This window comes from Euprymna scolopes, chromosome 18 (assembly GCF_053919585.1).
Source record: "Euprymna scolopes isolate OS-2025 chromosome 18, ASM5391958v1, whole genome shotgun sequence".
NCBI lineage: Eukaryota > Metazoa > Mollusca > Cephalopoda > Sepiida > Sepiolidae > Euprymna > Euprymna scolopes.
In genome coordinates, this window is record NC_136499.1 from 112,652,822 (window position 1) to 112,675,721 (window position 22,900).

Here is a 22,900-nt window from a genome sequence, read left to right on the forward strand (position 1 = left end):
AAAAAACTTGATGGTTGAGAAGACATTGCCAAATATTCTACAACTAACAAATTTATGCTATAAACCTTTGTGCTGGATTATCAAAGGCTTTTGATACATGTAGAGAAACTAAGCCTCTCTCGATAGATTAGCTGATCTCATATTACAGTAATCACATAAGCTTGCAGGACAAAATCAGTATTGCCTGTCATTAATTAAATTATTTTATTGAGGTAATTTATCACATATTTAAACAACTTATGATGCACAGGAAACTGATCGGTCTGTAAAAAGATGCAGAGTTAGGACTGAGTTTTTTTGGGGTTTTTTAACAGTCGACATACCGATCAAATTTTCGAAGAGGTGGGAAAAACTTATCTTTGTAAAGATAGGAACAAGTTCTGTCAGCATATTCATTAAGAACAATAACTGCAATGTTGCCAAGATTAATTGCTTCGTTGGCAACAAAGTTCTTGATAAGTTTTATAACAATATTTTCCATCGTAATGAGGAATTTCACAAAGGTGGTATTGAAAGTAAAGATTTTTGCGGATAAATTGGCTTATTCAAATGTTGGGTAAAAGTCACCTATATTCTAGTAATGATGGTATTTCTAAATAGTCATCCATCAACGTTGCTTAGCTTTTGTGACTTGGCAAAATCTGATAGGTCAACACAGTTTAGGTGTGATAACTTAATTGTTTTTTACATTTCAGGAATGCACTTGTGGTGTAAGGTTGTATAAGGGTGTTAACCTTGATTAAAATCAGGCTGTTCATTCTTTAATCAGATTTTTTTTAAATACTTACCGGAGACATTCTGATGTAAAACCTATCTTAGAACACTCCCACCCACATAAAGTATATTCGTGTGTAATTTAAAAAAAAATCTGTCCAGTTGTTTCAGAGTCTATAGGGAACGAAATCTGACACACACACACACACACACACACACACACACACACACACATAAAGTGGCTTTTATATACGAGTAGAGATTTTGAGAAATAATTCCTCTTCAGTGTTATTATTTAATTAAATTCAAATTTTGCAATGTACAACAATGGCGGCTGTTATGTTAGAGATTCAGATTGAAACACAATCCAAACAGCACAAGACAGATATGTCCATTTCAATTAATAATGTGGTGATCCACTTTTAATTTATTTGTTGTTTTAATTAATTGTAAAATGCTAGCAGTGTTTGCCTTGAACCGACTTTCCCCACAGGAGGAAGTTTCATGGGAATACTAAGTTCACAAGCGGTCACCAGTGATGCATCAACCTCATAATTCTTTTTGCATTTCAGGATTTGTTTTCGTAATTCCAAACTCGGATTCAAAATTTACCATGAGAATTTAATTTTTGAAATGTTTTAATTTTATTTAAAAAAATTTTTTGTTCTCGAGTTTCCAATGATTTCAACTTTTTTTCCAGGTGAAATGTAAAACTAAAAACTGAACATTTTATGACTTTGTTTTATTTTAGGAAAAACTTGTTGTTGTAAGTATAATTTTATGGTTTGTGGTATTCAACATTCGTTTCCCCTTTTGTAAAAAAAAGGTTACGTGTCCTTACTGGTTGGCAAAGGTTACATGTCCTTACTGGTGGCAAAGGTTACATGTCTTTACTTATACAAAGATTACATGTCTTTACTGGTGGCAAAGGTTACATGTCCTTACTAGTAAAGATTAGGGCTTTACTCATGGCAAAGATCCCTTTCAAAGGAACTCAGTTCTCCCTTCCTCAAATAATCTCGCCCCTCCCCCTACTAAAGAATGGGCAAAATATATTTCTATTTTCCCATACAGCTAGCTGTTCATCATTCTGCAATACATTCGACAGTGGCATTTATTCTGAATTTTTATCATCTAACTCAACACAATTTGAAAAGAGATGGTTCTTAAATCAAATAAAAAATCAAATATATTTTTTTTTAAGTAAATCATCCGTTTGCCACTGATAAAATAATTAATACTAACAAAACGTTAAGAATTTAACTAATTTTAAAATGAATTCTTCCAAAATCGAATAAGACGTCATATATGGAATTCTGATATCGTTGTAAACTTAAGTGATATTCGTTTTAGTTATTCCAAAGAACATTTAAATGGCAATTATTAAAAAGAGAGGGAAGACAGTAGTCACCATTGAATTTCCACGGGCTCGTCTAGTAATATTTAATCTCCAAAGTTCAATCTTTTCTGAGAGATAGACTATAACTTTATCCCGAGGAGGGGAATGCTTTTTGACTATTTCATAAATACTAATAAAACAAGTGAAGCAAGCACAGTGAACGATGCATAAAAAATGACTAAGTTCAGCATTTGCCCCATCCTCCCATTTAGCCCCCAAAGTCCCCAGGGGACGTCAAATCCTAGTGAAAATGAACAAACGGTGCAGTTTTAGGCCTTACCATATGTAAATTTGAGTTCTGCACCATGCAAAAAAGGAAATGACTAAGTCCATCATTTGCTCCGCCCCATTTGGCCCCAAAAGTCCTCAAGGCCTTAACATATTTAAATGTGAGTTCAGCACCATGCAAAACTGCTAAATAGACATACGTAGAATGATTTTTTACAATTTTATAAATTCTAATAAAAAAAACTATTAAAAAAGACATTTAAATTTGTTCAATGCCACAAATCAAATTCATTTTTGTCTTTTTATGTCATTTTTCTTCTACTCTTGCTGATCACACTCAACTTTTTTTACTCCCTGGGTATCATGCCTTACACCCTGGGTGTCATACCCTACTCGGCCTACTCTTTTACCTCTCGGGTATCATACCTTTCAAGTCTTTTATTCCCTAGCTGTTATTATCATTATTACCCCCGGGTCTCATATCCTACCCCACCCACTCGTTTACCATTGGTTGTTATGCTCTCACCCTGCTCACTTTGTTATCCCTGTGTATCAGACCTCTCCCCCATTCTTTGGCCTTGGGTATCATACACTCTTCCACTATTTATCTTGACGCATCTTGCAATATCCCAAAGTGATATCTGGTCTATACACATAAATAAATACTTTCTTTATTAGTTAAACTCTGGTTAAGTAAAAAAAAAAGTATAATAATAATAAAAAAACAAGTATGCAAATAATTAACCTATTAATATAAAGAGCAAACAACTGTGCGTATGTATGATTTGTATGTCTAGCTAAAACTTGAAAAAAAAAAAACAAATGCCCACAAAGTTTGTTTTTTTTTTTTTTAAATCGGCATTTCCCTGAAGCATAATATATAAAATTTAGAAAAAAATAATTCTTTTTGGGTAAATTAGGAGAGGTTTTGTTAGGAGGGGGGGGGGGACTAGCTAGCAGCTATTATAATAAAGTCTTATTCTTGTCTGTCTGTTTGTTTGTTCACAATTTGGCTAATATATACAAAAGGTACATTATTTCATAAACAGATTTTAATACTGAAAATGGACACTTATATACCTGCATTCCTGTATTATTTCTAAAGATACTATTTACTAAAAAGGAATCAACATTCAAGAGGTTATCTCATTTGTATATTGCATTAAAAAAATCTGTTTTAATAATAAGCTTTTAATTTTAAATGGAAATTAGTAATAGAATTTTTTTTAAGTATTCTATTTAGAAATATTATATAAAGTTGATTTTTTCTTTCCAAATTAGGAAATAAAATAGCTAAAAACCGACACTCCAACAAAACATAGTTCAGTTGACCTTTCTAGGGAATGAATATTTTGTCTAAATTTTAGGTATTACTTGCAGGGGTGTTGCCCGGTCGTAAAATACGCTTAAACATGATATTTTAATTCATGCAGATTTTGTATTTGTTATTATAGTCTCAATTCTCCATCGATTATTTCATATTATATTGTACCCAATATATTGTTATGATTTTAAAAGCAAAAAATATTATTTGGGTACCATCAGCTAGAATCGAAACTGAAACTAAAATTGATAATGAGGATCGTTAAAAAAATTAAAAAAGAAAGAAAGAAAAGAAGAGAAAAAGGAAACGATATGAAAAACAGAAAGGGTAAAAAAAAATAGGAAGGGGGAAAGAGGATGAGCAGATAAGAAATACGGAGATATATATATATATATATAAAAGATAACACACACACACACACATACATATATATTATAATAATATATACATATATATTATATAATAATACATATATATATATATATATATATATATATATATATATATGTATATATATATATATATTATAATAAGGTATATATGAGAAAGAGGGAAATTTTTGATAATGGCTGTGGCTTGATGAGTGCTTTTTGTAAAAGTTTGGTAGAGGGGGAGCTTAGATTGTGGGAAAGAGGTTTTAACCACACAAAATACATAGTACAATATTCCTCAGTATTAAGTTATGTTTCAGAGAAAGAAATTCCATGTTAATTTCTCGAATTGGCAGGAATTTGCAAGTATTTGAGTACCATCAGCTAGAATCGAAACTGAAACTAAAATTTATAACGGGGATCGTTAAAAAAGAAAGAAAAGAAGGGAAATGATATGAAAAACAGAAAAGAGTAAAAAAAAATAGGAAGGGGGATAGAGGATGGGCAGATAAGAAATACGGAGATACATATAAAAGATAATACACACACACACACACACACACACACACACATATATATATATATATATATATATATATATATATATATATATATATATATATATATATATATATTATAGTAAGTTCGTATTCCTGTCTGTTTATTTGTTCACAATTTGGTTAAAATATACAAAAGGTACATCGTTTCACAAATAGATTTTAATACTGAAAACGAACTCTTATATACCTGTATTATTTCTGTATATACTATTTACTAAAAAGGAATCAACATTGAAGAGGGTATCTCATTTGCATATTGCATTTAAAAAATCGGTTTTAATAATTACTTCTAATATTTTTATGGAAATTAGTAATAGAATTGTTTAAAGTTATTATTGTTATTTTCGTTGCTCTTGGTGTTTGTTTCATTACCTATCTTTAACTTGAAGGATGTTAGATGGTTACGGAATCTGTCTTTGAATTGAAAACCTGTCGATCCAAAGTTTACCTTACTACTGTTCTCAGTTATGACCTCACATTTCTAAACAATATCTGAAGTTAGGCATTTCCCTTCAAGTGGACATTAATCTGGGTCTTTACAATTGCAGCTGTTTTCAGTATATTGTGCCACATCCAAAAGTAACATTCTGAAAGAATTCTACCAAATTATAGAAAAACACTTCCAGAATGAAGACTAAGCAAAATGATAAAAAATAAATGCAGTTAAACTTTCTTTCTCCATCTTATCTAACTTAACCAAAACTATTATAAGTCCCAACCATGCGAAAATGAACAAAATCAGGAAAGAGGTGAATATCAGGAACAATATAGTGAAAATAGCTGCAATTGCAGAAACTCAGATCAATGTCCACTTGAAAGGAAATGCCTAACTTCAGATATTGTTTATAAATGTGGATTCATAACTGAAAACAGTAGTAAGGTATACTTGGGATCAACAAAGATATATTTCGTAATCATCTAACATCTTTCAAGTTAGAGATAGGAAATGTGCAGAATTCGATTATTTAAAGAATTTGTTTATATAGAACTTGAAAACGACCATATTATAGCCAGGCGGGCAATTCTAGGAAAGAAACTTTGTTCATGAAATTTTTATTTAGATTTAGGTTACAGATAGAATGAGAAAGAGGGAAATTGTTGATAATGGTTGTAGCTTGATGAGTGCTTTTTGTAAAAGTTTGGCAGAGGGGGGAGCTTAGATTGTGGGAAAGAGGTTTTAACCACACAAAATGCATAGTACAATATTCCTCAGTATTAAGTTATGTTTCAGAGAAAGAAATTCCATGTTAATTTCTCGAATTGGCAGGAATTTGCAAGTAACTAACCATGTGACCTAAGTTTCTATCTATTATTTGCACCATCTCTCGCTATATGTTGTTTGATCCACCATTCTTATTTTATACAGTGTTTATCACTCTCGCTTTCGTCACCCTCTCTCTCTCTCTATCTCTATCTATTTGCAATCAATAGTAACAAAGAAAGGAAATAATTATTAAAATGGAAATAGTCCATCATAAACAAAAGATCAAAAATGATGAATTTGGATTTTATTGTTTTTGGTTTTAGTTTTTATTTACCTGGTCTACAAAATCACTTTTTCCTGATTTCAAACCATTTAGCCTAAGCTAAGTGGGTGATCCAACGGCGGATATTTCTTTTTCTAGTATAATATATAATGTTACAGAAGATCAGAACAACATCGGTTGGTCCTGGATATGACCTTAAACTCTATCCGATGGTGAGGCCCCAGCTTGCGGGCTTTGGGAAGTGTGGAGCCACCCTTTAATTGCCATTGCTCCCAGGTCCACTCTGACCCGGAGTGGTAGTACCTGTTAGGGTCCCAACTATGGGTTAAATAGAAGCTGACTTGAAAACAAAAAATATATTCTATTAAAAAAATTTTCTTCAAAATCTTTGGATTCGGCATTAAATAACCTGAAAAGGGTTGATATGCCGTAAAACAAAAACAACCAACAAACCAACCAACCAAGAACAACATTGGTGCCGTCGATTTCAAATCCAAACAAAGAGGACCAATATATGAATGCCGGACTCTCTTCAGCCTCTGTTTATGTGTGTCTCCTTTGAACTGGCGTCTCGCTGTATTGAATCTGACACTTATTTTTACTTTTGCAATACTTTTTATTTTTAATATTCGGGTTTATATATATATATATATATATATATATATATATATATATATATATATATATATATATATATATATCTCCAGGTTTGAGGTGTTCAGAAGTCGGGACTAATGAAGACAACGAGGTTGTTAGATAGTGCTCAATAAAAAGAACAAAATATTTTTTTTGATTATTTGAGGACAAACAGTTACATATGGTCGCTACAAATAGCCATCTGTTTCAGTCAAAGAGACTTCCTTAGGCGACCCAGAACCTCTCGCCGCCAAAAAGAAAGATAGGGAAGATTAGAAAGAAATTGAAAAAGAAAAAACTGGAGCTCTTCAAAAAAAAAATATATATATATAAAAAGATCATAAAAAGTTCATAAAAAGGTGATAAAATCATAAAAATCCTCTTTTTTAGAGAGCTCGCAACTTTTTATGATCTTTATATACATATATATATATATATATATATATATATATATAATATATATATATATATATATTTTTTTTTTTTTGGAGAGCTCCATTTTTTCTTTTTCCATTTTTTCTAATCTTTCCTATTTTTCTTTTTTGGCGTCGAGAGGTTCTGGGTCGCCTGAGGAAGTCTCTTTGACTGAAACAGATGGCTATTTGTAGCGACCATATGTAACTGTTTACCCTCAAATAATATATATATATATATATATATATATATATATATATATAAACTTACACTCTTTGTTGCTTGATTCTTGTTTTTAATTTAATTTATAATTGACTGAAACAGATGGCTATTTGTAGAGGCCATCTTGTCTTTAAAATTAATGTCAAGCATTCGTATGACACTATGAACTTTCCTTTCAGACAAATATTTGTTTTAAATTTATTTTACATTTATATGGTGTTTTCCATGTTTATTTTTAAGCATTTTTTTTTTGTATAAAGTCCAACCCATTAAATGCAAAGCACAATTCGTGCCATTTTTATTCTTATTTTTTGCAAGAAAAGTACCTCAATAATAATAAGAACCTGTATTTTGCTTTTGTATATCATTTGATAGATGTTTTGTTTTGTAATCAGCGTGAATAAGTCCTAAATAATTATAAACGTTTGCATTGTTTGTTTATTGTTGTTTTGGGACGAGTACCGATTTCTATGTCCACTCACTTTGAAATTTTTCAAAAAAGATGCCAAAAATCTTGGTCATGGTGAGTCAGTCAATTTTGTAATCAGCGTGAATAAGTCCTAAATATAATCCAATGTGTTCTAAACTAGTCAGTATGTCAATCGCTCTTTGCCAATCGTGTGTTTAAAAATCCACAGAACTTTAGTATTAATGCAGAAATGTTGGGAACTTGGGTCAGTGTTTGTTTTTTTTGGCAACCCAAAAACCAAAACGAAACAAAATTCTATATCCACTACGCCACGCAAAGTTCCGTCACATAATGGATAAAGTACTTGGTAAAATTCAGTTGTAAAATACACTTTGGGGGTGGGGTAATGTTCACTTCTCAGTGCATGCCACATTAAAAAATACAATTGTGAATTACTTAGGACTTTTACCAAGTCATGGATGATGGAACAAGTACATTCTACATACAGTAAAGATTCCGTTAGAAATTCTGAATTTAAGAGAAAGATGCCAGAGTTCTACAAGATATACCTGATAAAAGTCAACGGTTTCACCAACCGAAATGTTGGAGAAATAACACTCAAGATAAGAACTGTAGTTCGAGGAATCTAAATAATAGAACACAAGAAAATAAATTTTAAGCGAAGTTGAGTTTTCTCAATGTCTCCAAGTTTGAATGCTTTGGAGTTATTTCCCTTCTGTTCAAGATGGCGTCATTATATCATCGGTGTCCATTTAGCTAGAAAATTTGATTTTCTTATTAAAAATAAAACTAGTGATCAATTTAGCTAATTCTGAATTTTACAGAAAGGTTAAACATCTCCATTAATTCAACTGCTACAATATAAAATAGTGTATTTTGACTTGAGTCGAAATTGGCATTAAAAGGTTTAAAGGACTTTCATTTGTGAATCCAACAACAAAGTAAATACCCTGGCAGATGCTTATAAATCAATTGATGATAAATCCTTCATTTTTACCTCTTGCTTATCGAAATTGATATTTTCTCATCTGACTTCGAGTAATTTTACATTCAAACCCGTTGAAAACCATTTTTTTTTCATGGAAGATCTTAGTTTCATTCTTAGGAAGTGTATTTTTATTGCGATTTGATGTAGGTTGATGGTCTATGGTGGGTTTTTAACAAGAATTATCCAACGTTATCGTCTCTTTTACCTGTCTTCATTTGCGTGCGAAGCAAAGAAAAGATAATTTGGGAATAAAATCATGGGATGATCAATTTACATTAAATGTAAACAATAAACTGCACCTTCTTCTAAAACTTAAGCCAAAATGTTTAATATTTTTAGGTGAATTCTAACAAACTCGATTGTAAAATTAATTAAAATCATTAAAACAAAATGGAATATAGATGGTAGCCATCAGCATATTTTTGTATTATTATTTACTCACTAGGAGTAGTCATTACAGGCCATCATCAAAGATTTCTCTTTGAGAACAACTTGTGGCATTCTCTGGAGTCTGAGTGACAACAAGTCTCCCCAGATTTCCAGTACTCTCCACCTTTTTTAGATAACCATTGAAGATGGATTTGCATTATCATAGCTGCCCCTTACCATTGGTTTCTTATTGGCAGTGACCATTCATCTTCGCTGGAATTTGGGTGGCAACAAGCCTTCCCAATGTCCCACTCGTCCAGTGGAGGTCTGGTTAGTGCTTTCTTTCCTCGTTCTTTCCATCCACCTTGACCCTCCTCGCTTTGGTGTGGTGCCACTTTTTGGTGACACACAGACACACAAAAAAACGTTCCAGTTTTCGTGATTCTATATGATGCTCCACTCTATTTTACATCTGCATGTCCAGTTTGTGTCTGTAGTTCATGTGTATTGATCTCCGCATTCAAGGGTTTTCCTTAATATTTCAGTTGTTTTCATTATTGTTATCTGTTATATCTTTTCAGCCATCCCTTTGATTCCGATCTCTCCCATTCTCTTTTCAAAGTTTTCCGGTATTGTTCCTAGCGCTCCTACTATATATGTGGAGTTATTATTATTATTATTTACAATTTGGAGTAATCACACAAACTATCATCAAAGATTACTCTTTGAGAACAACTTGTGGTGTTCCCTGGAGTCTGAGTGACAACAGGTCTCCCCAGACTTCCAGTACTCTCCACCTCGTTTAATAACCTTTGCAAAAGAATTTGCATTATCGGAACAGCTGCTTACCATTGATTTCTCATTGGCAGCGACTATTGGTCTTCACTGGAATTTTGATTGGCCTCCCCAAGGTCCCAGTCCTCTTTGCACTCATCCAGAGGAGGTTTGGCTAGTGCTTTCTCTCCTCGATTTTTCTCTCCTCCTTGACCCTCATGATTTGGTGTGGTCCCGTTTATAGTGACCCTAACAAAAGGGGGAGGGGCTGTATCTTAAAGTAATAGAGTTTCAGTTTATCAAGCTATACTAATGTATAGAGAATTATTGACATAAAAGGTGTAAAATCTTCCTAAAAAATATCTTTCAAACGATGAATAACAAATAGATATTTTTTTATAATTCTGCCGTGTGTAGAGTTGTTCTGTCTCTATATTTTTTGTAGCAGCCATTAATCATAATGAACAAGTTTTTAAGAGAATCAACAAATTATTTTTTTTATTTGCACTTTTTTGTTTACAAAAGTTCTCATAAATGGTTTTATGTTTGAGAATTGTGTTTATGTCGCCTTTAAAACGCTTCTTTTTTTTTTTTTTGCTTTGTTTTAATTTTTCGCCCATTTCTGGTGGTGGCGTTTTATTTTCAAACTATTTGCAATTAAATTTTCATTTTCTACAAATTGTAAAATTAGCATAGCCAGGGCGAATCACTCCACGTTATAATCAGCATGAATCAGCCTTAAATAAAAAAAAAAAAAAAGAAACGTTTGCATTGTCTGTTCATTAGGGTTTTGGGACGAGTACCGATTTCTATGTCCACAAATCGTGGCCATGACGAGTTAGTCAGTGTTGTAATTAGCGTGAATAAGCTCTAAATATAATCCAATGTGTTCTAAACTAGTCAATACATCAATCACTCTTTGCCAGCGGTGTTTTAAAGATCCACAGAACTTCGGTGTTAATGCAGCAATGTTGGGAACTTGAGTTAGTGTTCGGTTTTGTTGGGAAGTCAAAAAAAAACAAAACAAAAAAAACTCTACCTCCACTACGCCATGCAAGGACCTGTTGCGTAATGGATAAAGTACTTGGTGAATTCAGTTGTAAAGTTACACTTATAGTGGGGGGGGGAGAAATGTTTAATCCTCAGTGCAGGCAACACTCAAAAATACAACTGTGAGTTACTTAGGACTTCTTCTACTAAGTCATGGCTGACGGAACAAAAACATGCTACACCATGGATTAAATTAAGATTCTGTTAAAAATTCTGAATTTGACAGAAAGATTCCAGAGTTCAACAGGATATACTTGATGAAGGTCGGAGGTTACATCGACCAAAATGTTGTGAAAATAACACTGAAGATGAGAACAGTAGTTCAAAGAATACAAATAATAAAGCAAAAGTGTGGAATTATAATAAAATGTAAAAGTTATATTATTCTTGTTGAGGAAAAAAGACAAATTCAGAAATGTGATTGGAGCTAAGTCTTGTTAAGTCTAAGCTAAGGTATTAGACTTAAAATTCAGACAAAAAATGCCATTCAGCTTCATCGAGCCTGTGAAGCCAAGTGTCTTATGCATCAATTATGATGGTTGGAAGAGGAATAAGAAAAAACTCCAATAATTTTATATTACTTTTATTGATTGGACTATTGTTCTCATCTTAAGTGTTATTTGTGCAACGTTTCGGTTGGACTAGCCTTCGACCGTCCTCAGGCATGTTGTTGGTTGTTTGAAAAAAGAATAGAGAAAAATCACTGGCTCCATAGATATTCAAGGAGGCAGCACATATGCTAAAAAAAGAAAAATTGCTAAGCAGAATAAGCCTAGAAATTAGTAGCAGTTGGGAGTCTCTAATTGTAGAAAAAAAACAAACATGGTACACTCTTACAATTTCCTATCGATCTTTATTAGAGTTGCCTCCCCATTGTCAACTAGTTTTTCACAAATACAAAACTCTAACGAAAATATAGAAACTAACTCAAAGAATACGAAAATATCTACAAAGCCAGTAGCTTTTCTCTTTTCTTTGCCAAACAAGCAACATGCCTGAGGACAGTCGAAGGCCAATCCGACCAAAACGCTGCACAAATAACACTCAAGATGAGAACAATAGTCCGATTAATACAAGTAATATAAGCAATCAATCCTCATCTAAAAAATCCAGAAGTCCAGTAATATTTTTCATTGAAATTTTGTATATCTGAATGTTTTGTGTTTTCCAGATTTCTGTTTGATATTTTTAGCTGATTTCCGACAAGCTTGATAAAATATTCATTCAAATCATTAAAAAATCCTCAAATTTTGAACTATTTTAGATTAGAATAGTTTGTTTATTTATTTATTTATTCATTTGCAAACTGTTATCCTCATCTTTTTGTTGTTTCACAAAGTTTCGGTCAACTATTCCTCTCGCCCCTTAATCAAGTGGTTGACCGTGATGGGGTTAGGAATGCTGAGTCTCTTAACTGTATCCTCAGTAATTACTGCCTTCCATAGTTGTTGTCGACTCACCATGTTTTGGCCAACTAATCCTCTGGCCGGCTTTGAGTAGGATTGAAACCGTTATCTTCAGACAATGTTCACCTGGAACTACAGAGATTCAACATCTCTATCCATTGTGCCACAGGCCCCGAAGGGCCTTTGTAGTTATTGTTTCACGACGTTTCGTCCAACTATTCCTCTGGTCTTTGTCAGGTGGTTAACTGCAACAGGATAGGAACGCTGAATCTCTTAACTGTATCCTCAGTAATTACTACCTTCCATAGTTGTTGTTTTATCACGTTTTGACCAACTAATCCTCTAGCCGACTTTGGGTAGGATTGAAACTGTTATCTTCAGATAATGCTCACCTGGAACTGCAGAGGAATAGTTGGCCGAAACGTTGTGAAACAACAACTATAAAGATGAGGATAACAGTTCACAAATAAATAAATAAATAAAAAATAAAAATAAATAAATAAATATACAAGTTACTCATCTCAAAGAATTCCAATAGTTGGAATATTATTTTTTTTTAAAACGCCATTAAATGATTGTATTGTCAGTTTATTATGGTTTTGGGACGAGTAACGATTTCTATGTCTGCTCGTTTTGAAATCTTCCAAGAAAGAGAAAAAGAAATCCCCTTTTAGTAAAATTGTCAGATTCGCTGGGGGTGACTGCTGTCAATCATTCCTAGTTTGTCTAACCATTATTCTCTCCATTCTCGGATGAGATGCTTCATTAATTAACATTGTTACTTTGTGCATTTCTACAGCAAAATGTTTTTTTTTTTTTGTATTTTCCAGCTTTCTGTGAGAGTGGATACGAAAGAGTGTCAGGGAACGCTTCCTTGTGTAAAGAATGTGAAATCGGTTATTTCAAAGATAATAGTCTGGGATTATTCATGAAATGTCAGCTTTGTTCGAATGGTAAAATTACTGAAACAATGGCTTCAACTTCCGAACAAAACTGCACGAAAGGTGAGCATGCTAAATTTTGTTTAAAAAATTGGTTTAACCATGAAATATAAAAAATTGTAGTGAGTACGGAACTCACTTGCCTCCAAAACGCTGAAGTGTCTGCGTGTCTTGTAGGGTTCAGCTGTTGAACAAAAAAAAAAAAAAAAAAAAAATAGTGACACTCAGTTAATCGCACAATCTAACGTGAATTCTTGTCAATCATATGCAAATGAAATACAACCAATTAAAAACATATTTTTCAGAAATTGAGCCCATTCGGATATGAGAGTAGCGAGTTTTGACATCAGTGTGTCGGATTTTGGAGTTAGCAGTATATCAGATTTAACCCCAGTCATTTTTTTGTTGAAAGCACAGAATAGTTAACAATCCGTTTGGGAAAGTGAAAAATAGTTATCAATTTAATGCTAGTAGCATTTAGCGACAGGCAGCTAAATCCAACCCTCACACAGTAGAGATCCCTAGATGTAAAAGATCTTTCTACTCCAGTCGTTTTTCCCCAAGAACCAATAGACTTTGGAATTCCATTCCAGGTCCCTGCTTCCCCAACTGTACTGACGTGCAGAAGTTCAAGTGTAACGTGAACCGACATCTTGCTGCCCAAATCCCTACATAGTACGCCAGTAGTTGTTGCCCCTGATAGTAACTCCCTACACCAAAGTGGCAATGTGCCTTGTTTGGGGTTAAAATGTAAAAAAAAAGAAATGCTAGTATTAAACATTAGTACGTACATATTGAAGGAAATATCAGAGATATTTTATTATTTATTTTATTCTACCTTTATTTTATTTATTTTTGGATGGTCAATATAATAATGTCATTGCTCATGTATTAGTCAGTAACAGTATACTTATTATTTTTATTTTATTTTTTTTTTCAATCAATATTTTTCCCTGTTTTTGTTTCCCAGCTAATTGTTCAGCGGGTCAATATTTGAAGCCTACCGAGAATGACTGTTTGGAGTGTGATTACGGCTTCTACCAGGATGAAAAATGGATGACGTCATGCAAGCCATGCCCAACTAATTCCACAACATATATGAAAGGAGCCGACAAAGATACTCTGTGCCTCCGTAAGTTTTTGCTCTGATTTCGATGTTTGTGTTTCTGTATATTTTTAAGAATAATATACTTTTGAATAGCTTGCTATTTTATTTTGAATGATTGCAGGTGCATTGTAGGCGTTTATATTATGTGGGAGCATACATTCTCTACAAACAATGATGGGGAAAGAATTATTAATTTTTTTTTTTTTTTTTTTTTTTTGCAATTTCAAAATAAAGTCTACCTTTTATGTAAACTTTTAAAATATATTTTCCATTATATAAAACCTTTCTGCAAAAAAAAAAAAAAAAAAAAAAAAATTCAAAGCAAAGGCTAAAAAAATATATTTGGATTACAACTTATTTGATTTTAAAAGAAAAAGATTTCAAAGTAAAGATACATTATTATTTATGTAGAATATTAAAATAAAACTTGAATTTACATATGAACTGTGGAACTCTGTTCCGCTGGACTGCTTTCCAGTTTACTGCAATATCGTCGTCTTCAAGTCCGACGTATTGAACCGTTCTTGTAAATAATCTAATTTTTCCAAATTTCCATTACGGGTTGCTATTGTTTGAATGACTGCAGGTGAATTCAAAAGCGTTTGTGTTTTGTATGAGTGGATGATATCCCTCAAAAGTGATGGGAGAAAAAGAATTATTTTAGGGTTTGTGCTTTTAGGGCACTACCTAAGAAAATAAATAATTTAACACAAGCTTCTGAAATGACGAACAACTTCAATAAATGTAACAAAGGAAAGGTTTATTTACAGGGAGATATTATCCCTGGCCTTTTGGTCAAGATTGTAAATATGTTTTTGATTCTTAAACGCTGGGGATTTATTAGTTAGATTAAGATCCATAGATTGAATGAGGTATTTTGGTAAATGTTGCCAGTCAAGAATAAGACTTCAAAGTCTACATTTATTACTTTTAATCACTGTAGTCACAAAGACCCTGAACCCTTCCCCTCCCCAATTTCTTGTAGGGCCTTGTGCCTAATTTTGTTGATTAAAAATCTTTTGTTTTTTACTTAATTGTATTTTCAAAATTTTTAAAAGCAATAAAATATATAAACAAGATCAAAGTGTAGTATCTGTTCTTCAGATGCTGTACTTCCATTTCTTGTTCTCTTTCGGTGGAGGAGCAGTCCTTCACGACTGAGACAATTTTTTTTTTTTTTTTTTGTACCTTTTCTCCACGTTAAAAAAACGACCCTGGTGTCTAACTCTGTCTCGTGGGGAGGCATAGTAAATAGGTATTATCCCTGGGTAAAAGCTGTACTCTGGCCACCTGGTACTATCGCGGTAGTTATTCCCAGTAGGAATCGTCAATACCGGATGAAATAACCCAGAGGTGGAGAGAGAGAGAGAGAGAGAGAGAGAGAGAGAGCAAAGAAAGAGGATTCGATCCACTTGGTGTCTCTCTCGGTAAGAAAAGTTATTTTTCTTAAAACCGGATGCTATCTGATTTCCTAGGGGAGAGAAAGGTGCACATTGCACCGCACCCCTGGTTGGTCAGTATATGGTCAAATAACGCAGGGGAGAGGCATTGACTTGCGAAAGAAGAAAGTTCCATTAGTTTCTGCTACAACAGCATCCCTGTCAATTAAAACAAGGTGAAGCTGTATAACAGATGCTATCGAAAGTTTCAAGAAAAAAAAAATATTAGTTAAAAAATAATTTATAAGTTTGTAAAAAAAATATCTAGTATTACTTGGTTTTTCTAAAATTTGCAAATTTAACCTTACAGAATAATGTTTTCAAACGCTGGAACTAATATAACTTCTATTCAATTTTCGCGCCAACCGTAGAAAATTGACTATTTATTTATTTATTTATTTTGTCATTTTTCTCTCCGTTTTTTTTTTTTTTTTCCCCCTCATTTTGTTTGTTTGATGGCGGGTTGACCTCTAGAAGAGAAAAAAATGAACGTTCGATTTAGTTGACGGCTGTATAATAGTAAATTTTGTGTGGCTGGCGTGGAAATTGATTAGAAGTTATATTAGTTCTATTTTTTTAAAGCATTATTCCGTAAGATTATTTTAATTTTGATTTCAAATGATGTACTTTCAAATAAGTTTTTGTTATAATACCTTTACTTTATATATCATTTTAAAGAGCGGTTTTCGTTCTATCTAATCGTTTAAATTGCAATCGTTTTAAAACAATTATGTCTTCTTTACAGAACGTTTAACAAAAGATAAAAAAAAAAGCAAATTTGCACAATTTTCTTATTTTGATTCAAGCTAGGCCGAAAAGCTGTTGAAACAGCTCGCGATATCAACAAAGGGGGGCCTCAAGTTTTGACAAGCTTCTGGGCTTGACCTTTATTCCTGATCTTAAATGGAACACGTACATTAAATCTGTTGCCAAGGCCGCTGGAAAAATGGTGGGATCTTTCTATCGATTCGGTAAATATCTCACTGCTGATGCTATTCTCTATCTATATAAGAGCCAGGTACGTCCAAGGATGGAATATTGTTGCCACATCTGGGCAGGAGCTGCTAGAAAGGACTTGTCCTGCCTTGATAGAGTTCAAAATAGACTTCGTAGCTTCGTAGGAGATGTCCTTTTCTCTTCCTTGCAACCTCTATCTCACAGAAGAGATGTTGCGAGTTTGTCTCTGATGTATCGTTATTTTCATGGAAGGTGTTCAACTGAGCTTCAATCTATGGTCCCCCCTCGCCAAACTTTCACAAGAAACACTCGTCTAGCTGTACACACTATCAATAATTCCCCCCACTCTTTATCTGTGCCTTAACCTAAACGTAGATTCCATGAACAAAGCTTCTTTCTTAGAACTGCACGCCTGTGGAATTGTCTTCCGTTTTCCTGCTTTCTGGCTGACTACAATATGGTTGTGTTCAAGTCTAACGTAAATAAGTTCTTGATGAGCCGTTCTATATAAGTTATCAAATTTACCAAATTTTCATTACTAATGATTACTATATTGTCCAATATCTACTGTACACTCTTTAACCCTTATCCTTGAGTGGCCTCTTGGCTTTGATAATGTGGTGATGCCTATGTAAAAAAAGAAAAGAAAAAAGGGGGTTGGCATAAGAACCACTATTGAACGCACAGCACAATGGTGGGTTAAGAAATTTTGTGGTTACGACGAGTGTCTTGAAGATGATGAACATATTGAACAATTAAGTCAAAGCCAATCTATGCACAACTGTTCTAGAACTGAATTAGACGTAACGTATACGACGATTTCCAACCACTGGAGAGAGATTGGATAGACAAAAAAACTTGATAAATGGGCGCCTCACGAATTAAACAAAAACCAAAAGAAACGCCGTTATGAAGTGTCATCTTCCCTTCTTTTACACCAAAGCTCTACAACATTTCCTGATGACAGAATTGCACCAAAAATGGTCATGCTGACTGTTTGATGGTCTGCGATCGGTCTCATCCATTGCAATTTTTTGAATGCAGACGAAACTATTACGATGAAGAAATACTCTTAACAAATAGATGAAATGCATCAAAAACTGCAACAACAACACCCAGCATCAACAGAAAAGGCCCAATTCTCTTCTACGATGATGCCGACTGCACGTTTCTAAACTGACCCTGCAGAAGTTCAACGAATTGGGCTATGAAACTCTGTCTCATCCTCTATACTCTCCAGATCTCTCACCTACAGATTACTACTTTTTCAAGCCTCTTGACAACTTTCTGCATGAAAAATGCATAAAAAACCCAAGCGATATCAAAAACGCCTTCAATGACCTCATCGCCACCAGAACACAAGATTTTTACGTTACTGGCATGAATACATTTGTTTTGCAAAACTGTGTTGATTCTGATTATTTCGATCAATAAAATTTGTTTAAATCGAGATATGTTCATTTGAAATTGAGTTAAAAACCGCAAGAACTTTCTTGTCAACCTGATAGTGTCAGGATGCCTTTTTTTTTTTTTTATATCCCTAAACAGATCGTATATGGCACTTTTTTTAGCGTGAAATTTGTTGCACAATTTATTTAATAGTCAAAAGCCGATTCGACTAAAATCGGATAAGAAAAAAAAAATCGATTAGACTAAAAGATAGAAAACTGTAACCTCTTGACAATACTCCCGTGGCCCGTGGTGCAGTGGATGGAGATGTGGAATATCTATGATTCCAGGTGAGCATTGTCTAGAGGTAGCAGGTTCGATCCCACCCAAAGCAGGTCAGAGGATTAGTTGACCAAACCGTGGTAAGATGACAACAGCTATTGAAGACAGAAATTGCTGTGGATGTAGTTGGAGGATTCAACATTCCTATTTCGTCGTGGTTAACCTGACGAAGGCCAGACAAATAATTGGCTGAAGCGTCGTAGAAATCAACAACTAGAAGAGGAGGATAAAAGTCCAAATAATTAAATAAAAAAATAAAAAATTAAGGTAATAAATGCGTTTGTTAAAATAGAAAAAAATGCCGACCCGGATTTTTATTTATTTATTTCCAGTTTTTATTTTTTTATTATTATTATCATCATCATCATCATCGAATTATTAAACTAAAGTAGAACGCTACTGTTATGTTTACAAATCACGTATAAGGCAATAAAAATTAAGACTCAACAAACAAAGGTAGACCAATAAGAAGTTTATTAGGAAAAGTATATTTACAGTATATTTACATAATGGTTGTCAGGTAAGAGAGTCTTGGCTGGAGAACATATCTGCTCTCGGCTCGGCCTTCGGTAGCTTCTGGTTAACACACACTCAGACTAACCGAGTCCTGTTATTTATGTGTAATATTATCCACATATGTAAAGAGTGGGTGCCACCACAACAGCCACTTAACGTTATAAAGGGAATACAGCGACCAAAACCACTGGGTAAATATCGGCCATATTGCAAAGAAAATCGCTATAAGCAAACAAGTGCAGAATAAAAAATATTTTATGTTATTTTTATTTTTATTTTATCTTAAATTATTTATATTTTTATTTATTTACTTTTTACAAAGGAGTCACTGATCAAGGCCCGGAGGCTACTCGAGGATAAGGGTTAATGAGCGTACGGTAGTCAATGGGATAATATCGCAGTGATTGTTAGTAGAGGAAATTTTGTGAATTGGATTACTTAAGGGTGCGGCTCATCCAGAACTTGTTTAGGTTGGACTTGAAGACGACCATGTTGTAGTCAGCTGGAAAGCAGGAAAACGGGAGAGAGTTCCACAGGAGTGCAATTCTAAGAAAAAAGCTTTTTATTTTATTTATTTATTTTATTTATTTATTTATTTTAATTATTTATTTTAATTATTTATTTATTTTAATTATTTATTTATTTTAATTATTTATTTATTTATTTTAATTATTTATTTTATTTATTTATTTATTTTAATTATTTATTTTAATTATTCATTTTATTTATTTATTTTAATTATTTATTTTATTTATTTATTTTAATTATTTATTTTATTTATTTTAATTATTTATTTATTTATTTATTTTTGGAATCCTTTGGGATGAGGTTTCCTAATTTGTGTATAAATTCTATTGTGGACTGTTATCCTCATCTTCGTAGTTATTGTTTCCCCACGTTTTTGGCCAACTCATCTTCTGGATACAGTTGCATGACTTAGCATTCCTGTCCCGTCACGGTTAACCACCTGAAGAAGGCCAGAAGATGAGTTGGCGAAACAACAACAACAACCACAAAGATGAGGATAACTATATAAGAGCCAGGTACATCCAAGGATGGAGTATTGCTGTCACAGCTGGGCAGGAGCTGCTAGGAAGATCTTATCTTGCCTTGACAGAGTTCAGAATAGATTTCGTAACCTAGTGGGAGATGCCCTTTTCTCTCCCCTGCAATCTCCTTCTCACAGAAGAAACGTTGCAAGCCTCTCTCTGCTTTATCGTTATTCTCATGGCAAGTGCTCGTCTGAGCTCCAATCTATGGTCCCCCTCGCCCAACGTTCACGAGAAACACTCGTTTCCCCATTCTTTATCTGTGCCTAAACCTAAACATAGATTCCATGAACAAAGATTCTTTCTTAAAGCTGCACACCTGTGGAACTGTTCTGTTTTCCTGCTTTGCAGCTGACTACAATATGGCCGTCTTCAAGTCCAATGTAAACAAGTTCTTGATGAGTCGTTCCCCTTAAGTAATCCAATTTTACCAAGTTTACACTTCTAACGATGACTATGGTATTGTGCTTTTGGCCACTGTACACTCTTTAACCCTTATCCTCGAGTGGTCTCTGGGCCTTGGTAGGTGGTGATTCCCTTGTAAAAAAAAAGTCCACAATAAAATGAATACACAAAATAAAAATAGAGGTAAAGCTTTGTTTTTTTTTCTTTTTTTTTGTAGTTTTGTTTTTTTAGTTTTGTTTTTTTAGTTTTGATTTTTAGTTTTGTTTTTTAGTTTTGTTTTTTAGTTTTGTTTTTTTGGTTTTGGTTTTTTAGAGCTCTTTGAATAGGCCTGACTTATGTTCATTTATGGGTATAATACTGACCCTCACCATGTTCCGATGTAAACAGCAATGTTACACTTAATTTTTAAACCGTATTTTTCCGGCTGGGTAATATGTAACATCTGTTCTTTTATACTAAAGGTCTAATTTATGATTTAAAAATTTTATATCTTTATAGTTTTTTGTTTGTTTGCTTATTTAAATTTTTTTTTTTTTTTTTTGTGTATGTTTATTAACCACAGCCTCATGTAATCCTGGTTATGGACTGGTCGAGAAGAAATGTAAGTTGTGCCCAATCGGATACTTCAATAATATAGCCGACCCCAATCAGAAATCTTGCTCCATCTGCCCAGATCCCGAATTTGTCACCCCAGAAGAAGGAGCCATTTCTGCTGCAAACTGCACAATCCGTAAGTATACATTTTTATTTGTTTATATTTAGTTCCCTCCCACCGCAAGAACTTGGACACCAGGATTGGAAAGTAAGATTGAGAAGTCAGCTCCCCCCCCCCCTCCCTAGAGGATAGGTACTGTCCTGCAAAAAGTGCTTGGGCATCCCCGTTGACATTCCCTGGTGTTAGCAATAAACTAACCTCTTTTCAAAGAGAGAAAGCAAAACCTGGGAGGGTGGACCTCCTAGAACTGCACAGAATGTTACTCACATCGCAAAATCAACAGGGATCGGATCATTACAAGAATGGTCTAATTTTTGTTTATTTTGAGGGCTCAGGATAAAGACCCCTAGCCGTTATCTGAACAGGAAAATTTGATTTCTTTCTTTTCGTTTCTTTACAGTCGCATTAAAAGGTAAATGTATTGAAATTACTAAAATGTGAATGTTTCCCTATATGAATAAATGATAAAGATTTTCATGTTTACAACAAATTTATGAATTAAATGTTTTAAAGTCGTGTTTCATGTATTTCAAGCGACGAAGTTTGCTAAAAAGATAGCAAGCCAGCTAGCATATAAATAACTTTTCCCCTTCATTTGTTTCATGTTCTTACATATATATATATTTGGTATCTACCTGTGCTGCTGAAGAGAATTGGTGTAAAACAAATTGTCTGAGAAACGATCGTACACAAAGCTGTTGTTTATGTTGAAAGTTAAAGGGAGCAAGGTCTGGACTATAGGGAAGGTGAGATGTCTATTTTGATCAAATAGTCTGTGACAAGGATGGAGCATCCTTTGGACAAACTTCGCGCAAATCTTCTGCATCTTCAGTTCCTCATCAAACTGTGCACTTATAATCTCTATAGACACATGACTACCCTTATCCATGAAATTCTTTATTTGGCGAATCAACTTTGGTGTTCTGACCTCCTTACTCCTCCCACACCTCTCATCATCCCTCACAGACTCTCTGTCGTCCTTGAATCCCTTATGCCACTCAAAAAATTGGTGCTTGATTTATAGAAAATGGTCCAAAAACAGTCTGAAGCATTCCATACGTTTTTGTGGCATTTTTTCAAGTGTAAAACAAAATTTTATTGCATCTCGTTCTTCTAAAGTGTCCCCATGTCCAGATGGCATTTTTAAAATTCACCAGCTGTGACAATCAGGCTTTAGTAGGGTGTATTCCAATTCCTGCTGTAGCTGTTTATTTTAACCTGAAATCATAAAAATTGGTCAGACATCTCATAAGATGTATAGCAATAACATACTGAATTTTCAAGAGTCTACGACAATTTAAAAAAATGTCTGGAGATTTATTGAAAGCATCTCATATTTAGTTGGTGTCTACCCCGTATTGATGAAGAGAATTGTTATAAAAGAAATTGTCTGAGAAGCGATCATACACAAAGCTGTTGTTTATGTTGAATTCTCGCAACGTATATAGATGAGTATGTCGTAAATTTGTTTACCTAGAATATACAGTGTGTGTGTGTGTGTGTGTGTGTGTGTGTGTGTGTGTGTGCAAATTCTAAGAGCGTAGAGGAATGAACCAATGATCATTTAAGATTTCTTTCCATTGAGGTCAGATTAGGAATGCATAAGATGATTTTAAGTTGTTGTTTTTCTATAAGCTGAGGAGTTTGGAATGTTGTGCAAAGTGATA

At 33.6% G+C, this 22,900-nt stretch overlaps 1 protein-coding gene across 3 annotated transcripts in view; it reads left to right on the forward strand.

The window, feature by feature from the left end:
• Window positions 1-22,900, forward strand: part of LOC145297770 (uncharacterized) — a 576,130-nt gene that overhangs the window by 486,108 nt on the left and 67,122 nt on the right. For 2 of the 3 annotated variants that reach the window (XM_080144014.1, XM_080144016.1), the window contains exons 60-63: window positions 1,466-1,480; window positions 13,203-13,376; window positions 14,284-14,445; window positions 21,081-21,248. In XM_080144014.1, coding sequence (XP_080000140.1) covers window positions 1,466-1,480; window positions 13,203-13,376; window positions 14,284-14,445; window positions 21,081-21,248 — 519 coding nt within the window. The remainder of the gene's footprint in view (window positions 1-1,465; window positions 1,481-13,202; window positions 13,377-14,283; window positions 14,446-21,080; window positions 21,249-22,900) is intronic. The other variant, XM_080144015.1, reaches the window with a different exon arrangement.